Source organism: Microtus pennsylvanicus, chromosome X (assembly GCF_037038515.1).
Source record: "Microtus pennsylvanicus isolate mMicPen1 chromosome X, mMicPen1.hap1, whole genome shotgun sequence".
In the NCBI taxonomy this organism is placed as follows: Eukaryota; Metazoa; Chordata; class Mammalia; order Rodentia; family Cricetidae; genus Microtus; species Microtus pennsylvanicus.
The window spans coordinates 82,622,451-82,638,462 of NC_134601.1; the positions used below are offsets into that span (position 1 = coordinate 82,622,451).

General features: G+C 38.6%; 1 protein-coding gene across 2 annotated transcripts in view; it reads left to right on the forward strand.

Annotated features, from left to right (window-relative positions):
* Positions 1-16,012, forward strand: part of Zdhhc15 (zDHHC palmitoyltransferase 15) — a 107,156-nt gene that overhangs the window by 78,441 nt on the left and 12,703 nt on the right. For both annotated transcript variants that reach the window (XM_075958579.1, XM_075958580.1), the window contains 3 exons: positions 1,503-1,635; positions 3,749-3,875; positions 6,810-6,913. In XM_075958579.1, the coding sequence (XP_075814694.1) occupies positions 1,503-1,635; positions 3,749-3,875; positions 6,810-6,913 (364 nt within the window). The remainder of the gene's footprint in view (positions 1-1,502; positions 1,636-3,748; positions 3,876-6,809; positions 6,914-16,012) is intronic.

Consider the following 16,012-nt stretch of genomic DNA (forward strand, 5'->3'; position numbering starts at 1 on the left):
TTGAACTTAGCAAGTGTTGCCAAGCACTAACCTTCAGTAAGTGGAGTCGAATAGGATCGTGAGGAAGTTAAGTTCCACTTCACTTAAGAATCACTTTAACTTTATCACTGAAGGGCATCTGGAAATGCCTCAAGCGAATTCATCGTGCCAAACAATGACCATTAAGGGAAAGGAGGAAATAAGCCATAATCATTCCTCCAGATGTTCATTCTAAAATTCAAAATGCTTTCCACGTCTCTTTTCTGAAGACAAAATGTCACATGTGATGAATGCTGTAGAACTTTAGAATATTTATTCTGCTCTAGAATTGCATATCAAACAAAAACTGGAGCTGCATGGAAAATAAGATGTCCAGTTAACTAACAATCTTTAACTTCCTACTTTCACAATTATCTATAAAATCCTGCTTGATTTTTTTACTGTCCAAACAGCTACTCCACAGGGTATAGTATACCAGCAAATTTTATATCAACTGTTAAAAAAAAAACATAAAATTTCAACAGCTTTAAAATCAGCTCATGACTTCTGAAGACATTTTAAAATTCTGTGTTTTAATTTCTTATATTCAACAATCTAGCATTTTTAATACACATACAGCCAAAGACACATGATGTATAAAGAATAGTAGTATAAGGAGCTGGAGAAATGGCTCAGTAGTTAAGAGCACTGACTGCTCTTCCAGAGGACCCAAGTTCAGTCTCAGCCCCTACATGGTGGCTCACAGCCTCTATAACTTCAGTTCCAAGGGATCTGATACCCTCTCTGGCTTCTGTGGGCCCCAAACAAACATGTGTTACACAGACATACATGAAAGCACAACACACACACACACACACACAATACAGCAAATATTTTAAAATAGGCTTTTTGTATGAGGTTTTATTTAAAAAATAAAAGGATTCTATTATAGACACCCTCAGACAATAGGATGAACAGTACTAACCTTATGATCCCATAGACAGTGATTCATGATTCTCAAGCTAAATGAAATATGGGCTTCACACCAATTATGACCTGAGCATACATAGCCTTTTCATATTACTCTATTCTAATTGGTGCATTTATATATTGCACTTAAACAAGAATCCATTTTAAGCTTTGCAAGCTAAGAATATATAATAAGGTACAATGATCAATAATTTTGTAAAAATAAATAAATAATAGTCAGGACATACACTTGTCATCAAGTCTGATGACCTGACTTCAGTCCCTGGAATCTGCATAGTAGAGGGAGAGCTGAATCCCACAAGCTGTCTTCTGACTTCCATACCTGCACACTTTGGCATGTGCATACACAAACACACACATACACACACATGTGTGTATGCACACACAAAATAAATAAATGCATGTAATAAAAATTTAAGCTTACAAAATCTGTTTTTCAAATTGGAGCTGGATTTTTACATGTGAAACACTACTAATACTAATCTATATAGAAAAGATAGCCACGCATTCCCACTTTAATGTTTTGTTTTCTTTGCCTCCTGTTTCTTTTCTAGGGGGAATTACCTAGTGTTCGCTCTAAGTTCCACGTCCTCTTTCTCCTCTTTGTGGCCTGCATGTTTTTTGTCAGCCTTGTGATTCTCTTTGGTTACCATTGTTGGCTTGTCAGCAGAAACAAAACGACCTTAGGTAAGATGGAATGTTATGATTAGAAAAATGCATATTAATGTATATCACTGTTCCCTAAGGAGAGAAAAACTAATAGTAAAGTATTTCAGCTTTAGTGATATCCCCTGAGACAAATGGAAATACATTTTACTAAACTGGACAACAATAGTGAACAAACTTATGGACTACACAGAGCATCCATGAGTCTCATCTTATAGAGAACTCAAAATGATCGCAGTTCTGTACATCCCCAATTTTACAATCTGACTTCTAAAAAGTTCACATGAAGCAATGAGTATCAGAAGGAAGATAGGACACTAAATAACAATAATCTAGTTGATGATGCTTAGCCCAAAACAGGGACCTTAAAAAGACTCCAAATGAATAATAAAAATGAATGCAAAAGTCCAGGCCATTGAGATTTCTCAGCAGGTAAGGGTGCTTTCCAAGATCCTGACAACCCGAGTTCAAGTTCTGAAACCCACGTGGTAGAATGAAATGTTGTAACAAAAGCGGCTGGGCTGCGTCCCCGGCACCCGGCCGCCCACATGGCTAGCTCTAGGTTATGCCCCGAAATAATTACACGGAAACTGTATTCTTTTAAACACCACTTGGCCCATTTCTATCTAGCCTCTTCTAGGCTAGCTCTCGCACCTGGACTAGCCCATTTCTAATCTGCTGTAGCCCACGAGCTGGCTTACCAGGAATGATCTTAACGTGCATCTGTCTGGAGTGGGAGAATCATGGCGACTCCTGACTCAGCTTCTTTCTCCCAGCCTTCTGTTCTGTTTTCTCCGCCTACCTAAGGGTTGGCCTATCAAATGGGTCTAGGCAGTTTCTTTATTAATAAGAAATCACTCCCACATCAATGAAAGAATTGATTCCCACAAGTTATCCTCTGTCCTCATACCATGGCATGCACACACAGGTGTGTGCACATAAACACACACATACACAAAATGAATAAATAAATTTAAAAATGTAAAATTCTTTTTATAAAGAATCAGATTGATACAGTCAAAAGAGTATATAAAAACACCATACAAATGAGATATGCATATTAAATCTGCAGAAAATCAGTACACTAAATGAGTTGGGTTTTTTTCTTTTTTGCTGTCAATTAGTACTCTAGACTTGTTATTATATATAGAACAAAAGAATTCTAGTGCAATAATTACTTCATCTGTGGTGAATATTTGCATGGTCTACAAGTCAGTACACAAGGAATAGGAAGAAAGCGTTCAAGTGTTAAACGTTTAACTAGGACGAATTAGATTTGAAAGGAATTTAGTGTAAAAGCCACTGCACTTGGAGAATTCATTTGCTAGGGAAATCTTTGCACCCATTTTTCTAAATCAAATATACGTATAGCACTTAGTACTTAGGGTAGTAAATTAGCACTTTTGGTTGAGAGATAGCTACAAAAGTAGAAAAGTACTAAAAGCTTCATGATAACAGGGTCTGAAAACAAAGAGCAAATGGGAAATGGTGAGATGCAGCCAGAGCCCAACAGTGAAAGTGTTTGCTTAATGGGATAAATGTGTGTCTAAAAATAACGTGCACTAATGTGGCCCAGTTCCTCGTAGGCTTTGAGGTGATTACAGTTCACCCATTGACATTTCGTCTGGAGTAAAACTAGGTTTTTTACATTGCAGGTTTCATTGTGAACATCTTCATTTCTGAAATGTTTCAAAACCAAATCAATGTCATTACCATCTCTTTATGTGTCATTACTTTGGTCCCAGATCTACAGATGGAGACCATTTGGCTATTGTTGCCACTTTGATTCCAATAAAGTACACTTAAATCTATTCATGCACTCCTTAAATTCTACAGCCCAATGACATGCCCCTCAAGAATGCTGTATTATTTTTGCCATTGTGTATTTACTCTGCCTTAAAATGATGAGAGTATAAATTCCTTATTTTCAATAACAATTTCACCCTTTATTAAATAATTTAACTGAATTTTACTAAGTAATTTAGCAATAATTAAGAACATGGACCTATGCTTAAACAGCAAAGAGATGTCATAAATGCAGACCACATTTTTTGGAGAGATATAAAATCATCACAGTGATGAAATGTATTCCTTTATTTTCTTCCTCTTTCCAAACTCCGCTGCACTGTCTTAGAGGCCTTTTGCACTCCAGTATTTACAAGTGGACCAGAGAAAAATGGGTTTAACCTTGGCTTCATCAAGAATATCCAGCAGGTGTTTGGCGATAATAAGAAGTTCTGGTTAATACCTGTTGGGTCCAGGTAGGTAATTATTACCACTGGAAGCAGCTAATGCTGAGCCATGCAGCTAAGCAGCAAATTTATTTTTGAATGTTTTTGTTTGAGAGTTTCACACATTTATAATGAATTTTGGTAATTTTCACACCCCGCTCCCCTTTTTCATCCCTCCTCTCTCCTGCTGGAACCCTTCTTTTCAACAAGTCTACTTTCCTATCTTTTTTTTGTGTGTGTGTTTCTGACTCACTTAAATTAGTGTTGCTGGCATATGCATGCATGAGAGGCTATTTACTGGAGCAAGGACAATTTTTCAATGGCTACACCGCTGAGGAAAACAATACTTCCACCAACAACTGTTAATTACCAATAATACCAGAGAGAGGGAGAGGCCTTATGGGTTCATCCCCTATTTATGGTGAAGTGTTGATGGGCCCAATCTTGTACAAGTGTTGTGCAGATAGCCATATCTTCTGTGAGTTCATGGCTCTAATGGCTGTGTCATGTCCAGAAGGTAGTTTTTTTTGTTGTCCATTTCTCTACACTCTAGCTCTGATCATCTTTCTACCATTTCTTCCATGACGTTCCCTGAGCTTTGGGAGGGGTAATACAGCTGCCTAATTTAGGGCCGAGCATGCTGCTATCACTCATTCTCGCCGTCTTGGCCAGTTATGGGTTTTTGCATCAACCACTTCTCATCTCAGAGCAAGCTTCTCTGATGACGACCGAGCACCTATAGTAGCAAATTAGACTCAATTTCTTTTGAGATGAGACCTCACTATATAGCCCTGATTGGCCTGGACTCACTTTGTAGACCAAACTGGCTATGAACTTGCTGCCGTCCACTTGATTCTCCCACTTCACTGATGGATTAAAGGCATGTGTCACCATTCCCATCTGCAAATGCAGATTGCTATCAGTCTTATAGGTATGATTTTCCCCAAATTTCTCCCTTGTGTATCTATAAAGATAAATCATGAAGTGGAGGTATGATAAAATAGACACTTTGGTGATTTACTTGTGGAAAGGTAAACTGGCACCCATCTTTAATAAATTTGATAGTACATATTAAAAACATCCGTTATCCCAGTGATGGAGAATAGACTACACACAAAAATGTTCTTCAGTCTAGGCATGGTGGTTCATGCCTATAACTCCAGCATTTGGAAACCCGAGGAAAGAGAATCACGAATTTGACATCAGCCTGTGTTTACAGAGTGAGTTTCAGGACAGCCAGGGCGCTACACAGAGAAACCCTGTTTATTTATTTATTTATTTTTTTGTAGAGCTAGACTTATATCCTTTGGGTGACTTTGTGACCCCATTGAAACCACCACAAGCTACAGGAACTGTAGAGAATGTCTCGACCTTTCTGTATCCTTTAGGTTCGCTGCGCAAACAGCATATATCCATATTCTCTTGTTGGAAAAAAACTTTGCTGAAGTCACATAATAATAAAGGTTAAATTTTCTCCTTGCCTCCCTTGCTGCATCAATACTTCCTCTATGCCAGTTAATGTTTTATAGGGCTGTTTGTTTAAGATGTGGTATAGTCAGCTCTTCTAACTATAAATACCAAGACAAAATTCGTCAATAGGTAATATTGATTAATAACTGTTAGCAAGAATTAGCTACATATACTCTGATCACACACTGAGGCACACAAATAGTCAAAGTCCGTTACCACATCACTCTAGTATAAAAACAAAACCAAAAATCAAAGCCCATTTACTTACATAATCATTATTCTAACATTTTCTGTAGAGCAATATAAATAAAATCTGTAAACTTTTTATTGACATCATTCAGAAACAAGAGAAAAAAAGTATAGACAGCATCAAATAAATAATCCAAAAGCCATCCAAAGTTAAACTTAGCATACACTCAGCTATATAGACTCAATTGCTGAAACTATTACAGTATCTGGCTAGGGCCACCATGATTCCTGCCATGGCCTCCTATCTGGGAATGGCCAGAAATTAATTAGGGACATGCTCTAGATTACCATAGAGACCCACAAAGTAGACTCACATGTAGATAAATGGTCCCTGGAATCCACACTGCAGAGACACCTTGTTATTTCTCTTTTCCACTCTATGTTAAAAGTAAAAAACAAAACAGGGTGCAGGAGCATCCTTCTCGCCCTTCATAGCAGCTTTTCCCACAATGTTTAGTGATGGTGAGTCTTCTCACCTCACTTTATAATTTAGAATCAAAACGGTTTGATAATGGGATGTAATTGGGACTATCATAGTTAAGTGATATTTATGAAATTGCATATGCATATTGCTACTGGGCATTGTGGAAAGCAAATTAAAGAATGTCTTACAAACAAAAATAGTCAGCATTGATACAGACAAACAAGACATGGAAAATGAGGGTAATTTAGCAAGTAAATGATAATGGTTGGATGATAATAAGAGCTTATTTGATCATGGCTTTAGACAAAAGAACTAAGAATCCACAAGTCTTGTGGTGTATAGCTCAGTGGTAAAGAATTGGACCAGAGAATTCTCACAACACAAACCCAAATCCATGATTATATCTCATTTCTAAGAAGATTATCACTGTCTCAAAATTTATATTACATAGACATTATGACACACCTATATCCCAGCACTCAGGATACTGAGACAGGAGATTGCAAGTTCTGGACCTCCCTAGGTCACAAAATAAGACCCTTCCTGAGCTGATGAGATTGTTCAGTGGGTATAAATGTGCTTGCCACCAAACCTAAGAACCTGAATTCAATCACCAGGATCCACATAGTGAAAGGACAGAACCTATTCCTATAAGTTGTCCTCCACATATGCACACATACACATGCATACATACACACATATTCTCTCTCTCTCATTCTCTCTTGCTCTCTCCCTCACCCCTCCCTCCTTCTGTGTATGACTGAGTTTGAATAAAAAAAAAGCAATTTTGTGTCATGTGCAAACTCTTTCTTTCCCACCAGCCCTGGTGATGGACACTCCTTCCCTCTGAGGTCTATAAATGAATCTCAGAACCCGCTGCTGGCAAATGAGGAACGCTGGGAAGACAATGAAGATGACAGTCGAGGTGAGTAGACTCAACCCTACATTATCTGTGTTTCAAAAAATAATGTAGAACCAGGCGGTAATGGTACACGCCTTTAATCCTTGCACTCAGCAGGCAGAGGCAGGTGGATCTCTGTGAGTTCAAGACCAATATGGTCTACAGAGCAAGTTCCAGGACAACCAGGGCTACACAGAGAAACCCTGTCTCAAAAAAAAACCATAAAAATGTCCAAAGAGGTTTTATAAGGATGACAACCTCATAAGTACCTTCTGGATGGAGAAGGAAAAGTATAGCTAGATTTGTTTGACAAATGTGGGTGGCCAAGGCAGCTATACTAAGCAATGTTCTCTAGAAGAACATAACCAATAAAATGCATGTATATGTTATGTATTATAAAAAGAAATTTATTAGAATGGCTAACATGATAGGGCCTGTATAGTCCAGCAATGGCCATCCAGTAGCTGCTCAGTCCACAAAGCTAAAAGCCTTAGCAATCCCAGACTGATGCTGGAGGCCTGAAGATTCCTGCAGAACCTCTGGTTTTGATTCCGCATGGGGGGAATGAAGAAACTGGAGGCTGGTGTCAGGGAAGATAGAAGTAGCACTGATAGATAGGTCTCTGGAAATACCTTCCCAGACATACCTAGAAGTTGATTCTAAATTATATCAAGTTGACGATAAGACCAACCGGTGGATCTGAAGAGAAAGCTCAGCATTATCTTTATCAGTGCTTGTCACACAAGTATGAGAATTGGGAATTCAGATCCCCAGATCCAGTAAAAGCAAAGTGGGCTGGTTTGTGGCCCATCCGTAATCCCAGTGCAGGAAACAGACAGGAAATATCTGGAGCAAGCTGGCTAGAAAGATTAGCAGAAACATTGAAGTTTAGGTTCAGTGAAAAATCCTGCAACAATATATATGGTAGAGAATAATCAAGGACACCGAACATCAGTCTCTGCACTGCACATAGGCAAACACATCTGCACACACATGCACTCACAATGCATACATGTATATACACACGATTGCACATCATACACACATACCATCCAAAAGGAGAAGCCATCTTTACAGGAGCATTAGATGGTAACTTAAGCAGTTCCTTACCGGCTTCATTATCCCATGACTTACAACTCTAGAGCTAAATCAGGGAATATAATAGACAGTATTGTGCCTGGGGGTAAACAGTCTTCCCAGATAATCACTCTTGCTATTTTACTTGACTATAAAGATTTACTTCCGTCACTGGGCAACTTTCTCTACCCTCCTTCACTCATAATGGTTCAATTTTCTTTAAAATCTTATACACTGTAAAATGGCGTAAATACATTACAAAGTAAAAGGTATGTGGGAGCGAATTTGTACATGCCTCTAGTAAGGGCAAAGAAAACATTTAAAACGGAAACTTTGCCCACCCAATTTCCTCCATCAGATAATTGAGTCATCTTGAGATGTTTTATGAAGTTCTAAACATAATAGTCTCCTGCCATATATGTTCTATTCTTTGTCTCTGCCCATCACTGGACCCTCTGCTGTATTTTTCTTCTCTGCAAATGTTGATACTAGCCATCAGAGAGCAGATTTTAACAGTTGTTGAAGTCAAGCAGTATCCAACAGAAATTTTTAAGTAGGTAATTTTAATAGTCATCATGAATTGTACCTAGGGTAAGTGAAGCTGAATGAGGACGTGAAAATTTTTCAAGTGAGGGTCAGATGCAGAAGACAAGCTTTTCTAAATTCACACAAAGCCCGGGTTCTCTACCTGAAAGTACTATCTTAAAAGAAAACATGTATGGGTTTGAAAAATGAGAAATCAGCCCCAAGTGTATAATTACAAAAGAAGATAATTCTTGCCCAGCCAAAGAATTTTGAACACACACACAAATGCCTATTACTTCCCTGCTTATTGTGAGAAGCTGGCTGTGGTTTGCTGTGCCATCCTCCTGCCGCTAGTCCCTCTAAACAGACATTAGCTTTTAGCAGTCTCAGAAGATGGGACTTCTTATGTTGGTATTGACTCTTTCCAACAGAAATTAAAGATATACCTAATTTCAAAATTGACTGAAATCATTCCATAATAGAAAAACAGTACATATGTGAGCCTTATGCTGTCAAGCCAAACACTTTAAAGATCTATGTAGTGCCACCTGACTGGAAATACTTCGAAGGGGATGGGGAGCCGGCTTAGTAGCTAAAGTGCTTTCAACAAAGCTGAGTTCCAATTCCCAGTAGGTGTGCTTGCCATAGGATTTGTATGGAAATTAGAAGGTGGCCTTGTGAATTTGGTTCTCTCTCCACCTTTGCAGGAGTTCTAGGGATTAAGCTCAGGCTGCCAGGTTTGCACAGCAACCGTCTTTACTCACTGAGCCATCTCACCCACTCAAGACGTTACTTTTTTGAAGCAGCCTCTAAATTTGGTCTTTTTCTAACATATCTGGTCATAATTTTCATATAATTTTATAGATTATAAAATCCTTTTATATTTTTATGTCCTTTGAATTCAATAATCATGTTGTATAGACACTAATATTTTATAATTAATGAAACTGAGGATGGGAGAAGTTAACTAACTCATCCAGTATCCCAGAACATGAAATCAGGCAGTGCTTGGAATCAAATGAAGGTATCCTGATTCTAAATCCTGAGAGTTTTGCGGTATGATAGTATGTCTGTAATTTGGAAGAATAAATATGAGACATGGTACTGTGATTTAGTTCCATCTTGTTATCTGAAGCATCCAACTGCTTCTAAAATCAGAAAATACACCATAGAGCACAAACCTCTTTTAACTTTATCAAGACCACTATGCCATCTTAAATGAAGGAGATTTTAACCCATTCTTATGTCTACCAGCTTTATTCTTTAATGGTGCTTTTCTCTAACACAGGTTCTCTAACTGCACTCTGTCCAGTTGACTGTGTGTTATCCTCAGTCATGGATGTCTTCTGTGTGTATGTGATCATATACAGATTGTTCGTATATGTTTTTTAAACAATGCTTTGGTTAAGTCCTTGATTTGTTTTCTTATTTTAGTTTTTCTAGACAAGATTTCTCTGTGTAGCCCTGGCTGTCCTGAAACTCACTCTGTAGACCAGGCTAGCTTCGTACTCAAGAGATCCACCTGCCTCTACCTCCCAAGTGCTGGGATTAAAGGTGTGCTCCACCACCCAGAAAATTATTTGATAAATTCATACATTGTATTTGAGCATACCCATCCCCCAGTTCCATAACTGCCCTTTCCACCCTCCTATCCCTTCCTAGCTAACTTTGAGTCCATGATCTTTTAACAATACATTCCCAAGAAAGGTGCTGTAAGTGTTAAAATTACATTTCTGTTTCCTTTAGAAATTATGTCAGAATTAATAGTTAACCAATAATATAACATTTGCTGTACATTATGTATTTATTAATAGCATAATGTAAAATACTCAATGTATAAAATGATAAAATCCTGCAACAGCAACTCAATAACTGAAAATGCAATGCTAATGCGAAGAAAAGTTTATGTTCTTTGAAATCTCTACCCTAATTTAATACAGGAAAGTAATAGGTTTAAAAGAATCACATTTATGAAATCAAAGCATTTAAATGGGTTTCTCTGGAGAGGCTTTTAAAAATAAAGTACTTAATTAATGCACAAATACACAGAAGCTGCACAAATGAGTACGCACATCTGTGTCATTTTCTGCAGAGATTAAACAGGCATCTTTTAAAAAGATTTTTGAGAGACTTTGAGTTGCATTTTAGCTTTTTGGGGAAGTGATCCAGAAATGCCTGTTACATTATTGCTTTTTCTCATTATAAATTTTCCTATATCTTACATTAAAAAATTAGAGATGATAATAAAAGTCTTTATACTAATCTATTCCAAATGGAACCATTTCCTCCAAATTGGATGGATAGCATCTACAGTCCTGCCTATTGTAAGTGTCATGAATAATAAAGTGGGCATGATTGTCAAAGAGATGCTAAAACGCAAACTACTGTAAGCCAGCTTCGACCTGCATGTAAAAATGATATTTAAAAAACTCCATGGCTTTCTCAGAGGAAGGCGCCTCTTATTATTTTCTGAAAGAACTGATTTCTTAATGTTTTCTCTTTATGGCTCTGGTGCCTTTCCGAATGCTCTTTGTTCTGTCTTTATTTCAGTAGGTAACAAAGCCTGGGCCGTTTTCCACCGCTAGCCTTTTTCACATTAGTAGCTGAACACTTTGATCATGGATGTTTGTTGGAGATGCAGCATCTGTGGCCATTCAGGGAGAGTAGCTACAGTCAATTTTCTGTAGATAGTGAAGTTAACAGCGATGGAGGCAGACTTCAGCAGCAGAGCCGGGTTCCTTTCCACCTGTGAAATGGGCTAGGTTTCTGTCACTGTAAGAAAATCCCGGAGATAACCAGCTTTCGAAGAGAACAGGCACATTGAAGGCTCCACTCTATGACCAGTGGGTCCTATTGTTTTAGACTGCCAACAAGAACATCCAGTAATGATGGCAGTCTGCCATTGAGAAACACCACTCCCTTCATTGCTTTGAAGCAAAATAGAGAGTAAGGAACTGGGACCCACATACTCCCTCAACGGAATGTCCCCACCCAGTAACCTAAACACTTCCCCCAGCTCTTTATAATTCTGACATCTCCCAATGGTGCCACCCCGCTGTGGACCAAGACTTTTAGCACATGAGCCATTAGGGAACATTAAAGATTCAAACTATCAAGCTGTAGCACAAAGGAATAAGTCACTAATTTTACTGTAGAAATGTGAGGTATGCAGTACGATGTCTTGCATGCATACATACATACAGTGAAGTGGTGGCTGTAGCATACAGCATCTCAGAACACTGGTGTCCTGCATATTCTAGCAGTCCTCATGCCACCCCTTCAGTCTCCACATTTCTCTCTGTGGCCACTCTGTAGACTTTGGCCTCTACCTCTTCATGGCATCTCACCTTCTCCTGACTCGGGTAACTACTGTTCTAGTCTGTTGGTATATATTTGACTCCATTTAAAATTTTCTCCCTATCAGAAAGACCATGCATTACTGTTTTTCTATGTCTGCCTTAATGACATCCGTTTTAGTTCATTTCGTTGTAAATGGGAGAAGTCACTTCTGTCCTAAAAATGAATAAGAGGGAGGGAGGGAGGGAGGGAGGGAGACACACAGACACACACAGACACACACACACACACAGAGAGAGAGAGAGAGAGAGAGAGAGAGAGAGAGAGAGAGAGAGAGAGAGAGAGAAAGAGGGGGGAGAGAGAGATTCTTCACATATCCATCAACAGTTTGGTCAGTCTTATTTCTTGGGTATTGTGAATAATGCTGCAATGAACATGGGAGCGAATATATCTCAGAAGAAATCTGGGTCATATGGTCATCTGTAGCTCCATTTTGAATTTTTAAAGAAATCACCACAGCAGTTGTAACAATTTGCATTGCCAGCAACAATGAATGAAGGTAGCCCTTTCTCTACTTTCTCACCAACAGTTTTTCTTTTTGACATTCTCGTGGGTCTGGGATTAAATGTCGGGCCATGACCATGCTTGGCAAGCATTCACGCATTCTACCACTCAAGTTGATCACAGTCCTATCTTTTGACTTTTCTGTAGCAGCCATTCTAATAGACATGAGGTGGCATCTCGTGGTGCTTTCGATTTCCATTCCCATGACCATTAAGGGTTTTAGCACTTTTCCAAATACTTGTGCCATCTTTGGAAAAATGTCTTTTATATAGTTTAATCATTTTAAATTCAGTTATTTGTTGGCTTTGGCTACTGGTATAAATTTCTTAACACAATTTGTTTATTGGATACTTGTCAGATTTGTGGTTCACAACTATTTTATCCTGTTCTATCGCTTTTTATTTTGTTGTTACTTTTGCTGTGAACAGGCTTTTTAGTTTGATAAACCTCCATTTATTTATTGTTTGTTACTTTTAAATGTCATGTTAAACATTGTTCTTAAGACATTTCCCCATATTTTTGTGGTAGTTTTATAATTGCAGATGTATTAATGACACCCTTTTTAAAAATAATTGATAGAATATGCTTAGATTTCTTTCTGGGCTGTTTCTTTTGTTCCATTGTCCTATGTATCTGCCTTTATGATTATCCTAGGTTTGTAATACAGTTTAAGATGCAGTAGTATGATGCCTTCAGTTTTATTTGTCTTTATCAGAATTCTTTTAGCTATTAACAAACTCTTGTAGTTCTTTATAATTTTTTATTTATGAAAAATTCCACTGTAATATTGATCCAGATTATGTTGAATTCTGTTAATTTTGGTGGCAGCATGGACATGTTCACCATGTTGGTTCTTCCAAAGTTGTGGGCACAAGATATATTTCCATTTATTTGTGTCCTCTTCAATTTCTTACATCATTGTTTTAAGTTTATTCCCTCTGTTGAGTTCTGCCACTTTAAAGAATGAAGGGATGCAGGCAAAATGAAACTGTCCTTCCTTGGGTTGCTTCTTTCACTGTATGACTACAACTTTTTAATTGGACTCATGAGCGCTTACAGTTATTTTAATTAATGGATGGATTCCAAATGTTTGCTCTTTGTGGGAGAAAAGAAGGCCAAGATCTCTTACTCCACCATCTGGCTAATATCACCTGGAAATAACTCTTATATCAGCATCTATGATTGACTAATGGTGTTAGCTGCTCTCGAAATGTTTGTAGAAATATTTTTAACGAAATCAGAATTCAACCTATTTGTTAGGAAAATTTACTCTGAAGATCTTACACACAGGTTTCCTTTCAAAGGTGGAAATAAGCAACTTCGCTTATAATTTTCATGTCAGGGTGCTTGCTCTCACAGAGAAACCCAAAGTGAATTATATATTGTATATCATAATTGATCATCTAACTTCTTCCTTAATCCTGCCTCCATAAGGTTGCTATCCTAGGTATGGATTTTCCAGGGTCTTAGGATGTGAGTCACCTAAGTCCCACGTGGTCCTGAATCTGTGAGGCTTTTTCAGAGCCTAGGCATAAGCCTCAAGTTGTTCCAGGGTTCATAAGAACTTCCAGGTTTCTATTATTTTATGCTAAATTTGAGCAAATAGTAATTGGCCTTTCAATTGATTCCTTCACCTAGACCCTCAAATTTAGTCTTCAAAAAAAAAAGATTAGGTATTAAACTCTGTTTTGACTTTAATAAGTTAGCGTTTGCCAATTGTAATCATACGTGGCTGTATCCATTAGGCTTGGTTCCTTTAGCTCCTAGTAAAGAAGGTAAAGCCAGTTCAAAAGGACTTCTCACCCAGGCCTTCCATGACACTGTTTGACAATCCAGTCGAGAGCTCCAGGTCAAGGAACATGGTAATTTTGCCCTCTAACTAGTGCACTAACTGTGATAAGAAGACCATTTCCAAAGAATGCAGCAGTAAAAGACCCACATTTTCCTTAGCTAGACAAAACTGCTTTTATCTCTAAATAACAAGACTAGAAATGAAACTTGAATTTCATTTGATAACTTTTTTTGTGGATGATCATCTATAATCTTTTTTATCTTTTATTTATTTTTTATTAAAAATTTCCGCCTCCTCCCTGCCTCCTTTTTCCCTCCCCCTCCCTCTCCAGTCCAAAGAGCAGTCAGGGTTCCCTGCCCTGTGGGCAGTCCAAGGTCCTCCCCTCTCCATCCAGGTCTAGGAAGGTGAGCATCCAAACAGACTAGGCTCCCACAAAGCCAGTACATGCAGTAGGATCAAAACCCAGTGCCATTGTCCTTGGCTTCTCCGCAGCCCTCATTGTCCACCATGTTCAGAGAGTCCGGTTTTATCCCATGCTTTTTCAGTCCCAGTCCAGCTGGCCTTGGTGAGCTCCCAATAGATCAGCCCCACTGTCTCAGTGGGTGGGCGCACCCCTCATGGTCCTGACTTCCTTGCTCATGTTCTCCCTCCTTCTGCTCCTCATTGGGACCTTGGGAGCTCAGTCCAGTGCTCCAGTGTGGGTCTCTGTCTCTATCTCCATCCATTATCTTCCTGGATATTGGAAGTAGACAAGATTGCTGGGCAAAAATTGGGAACTGGGGGGTGGGGTGGGATGGGGGTAAGGGGAGATGGGGAGAGAAAAGTGAGAAGGGGAGGATGGGGAGAGCTTGGGGGAATGGGATGGTTGGGATAAAGGAAGGGTGGATATGGGAGCAGGGAAGTATATATCTTAATTAAGGGAGCCATTTTAGGGTTGGCAAGAGTCTTGACTCTAGAGGGGTTCCCAGGGGTCCAGAGAGATGTCCCCAGCTAGGTCCTTGGGCAGCTGAGGAGAGAGAGCCTGAAATGGCCCGATCCTATAGTCATACTAATGAATATCTTGCATAGCACCATAGAACCTTCATTTGATAACTTTTAATTATTTCCTCAGGGATATTTTTGTCTATTTTAAAAAATCCTATAGTATGAAACCAAAAATTTGCTTGAATTTGCAAATATACCTTCTGGTGCTAATGATAATCAATAATTGGCAGAATCTATCTCCTGCCTTCTGGTTGTTGAACTCTTATCCAGAAAAGTTTGGATTTTGTACCCAGTATAGGAAATTCTTCACATATAGACTCTCAGGAGCAAGTCAACAAAGTCCTGAATGATCTTGAGTCTCTATAATTTCCTACTCTTTGGTTTGTTCAAACTTTCTTTATATGATACCCATTAGTACTGTTCAAGGCAGAGCATGTTTCTGACTTGTTTTTAATCTTTTAGTTTCTACTGTGATGACAAGGCACCTGTTGAGAAGAATAGCAAAAGGAAATAAACTAGCATGTAGTGAGAGTGTCCTGAAGTTGGAATATTGGATTCATATTGTCATTAAACACTATTATCTTTGAACTCACGGGTCTTGAAATATTTGAGTTAGATAAGATACAACTATGAAAACTTTCCCACCAAAACACTGTACAAAGTGTTACTGACCAAATAAGTAGATTTACTCTGCAGGTAAATTGGCATCAAATTGTATGAGCCCATAGACCAAAATCTGTATTCTGAGCCGGGCAGTGGTGGCACACGCCTTTAATCCCAGCACTCGGGAGGCAGAGGCAGGACAGGAACCAAAAGCTACGGAGAAAACCTGTCTCAAAAATCCAAAAAAAAAAAAATCTGTATTCTGTCAGTGGTCAGGAACT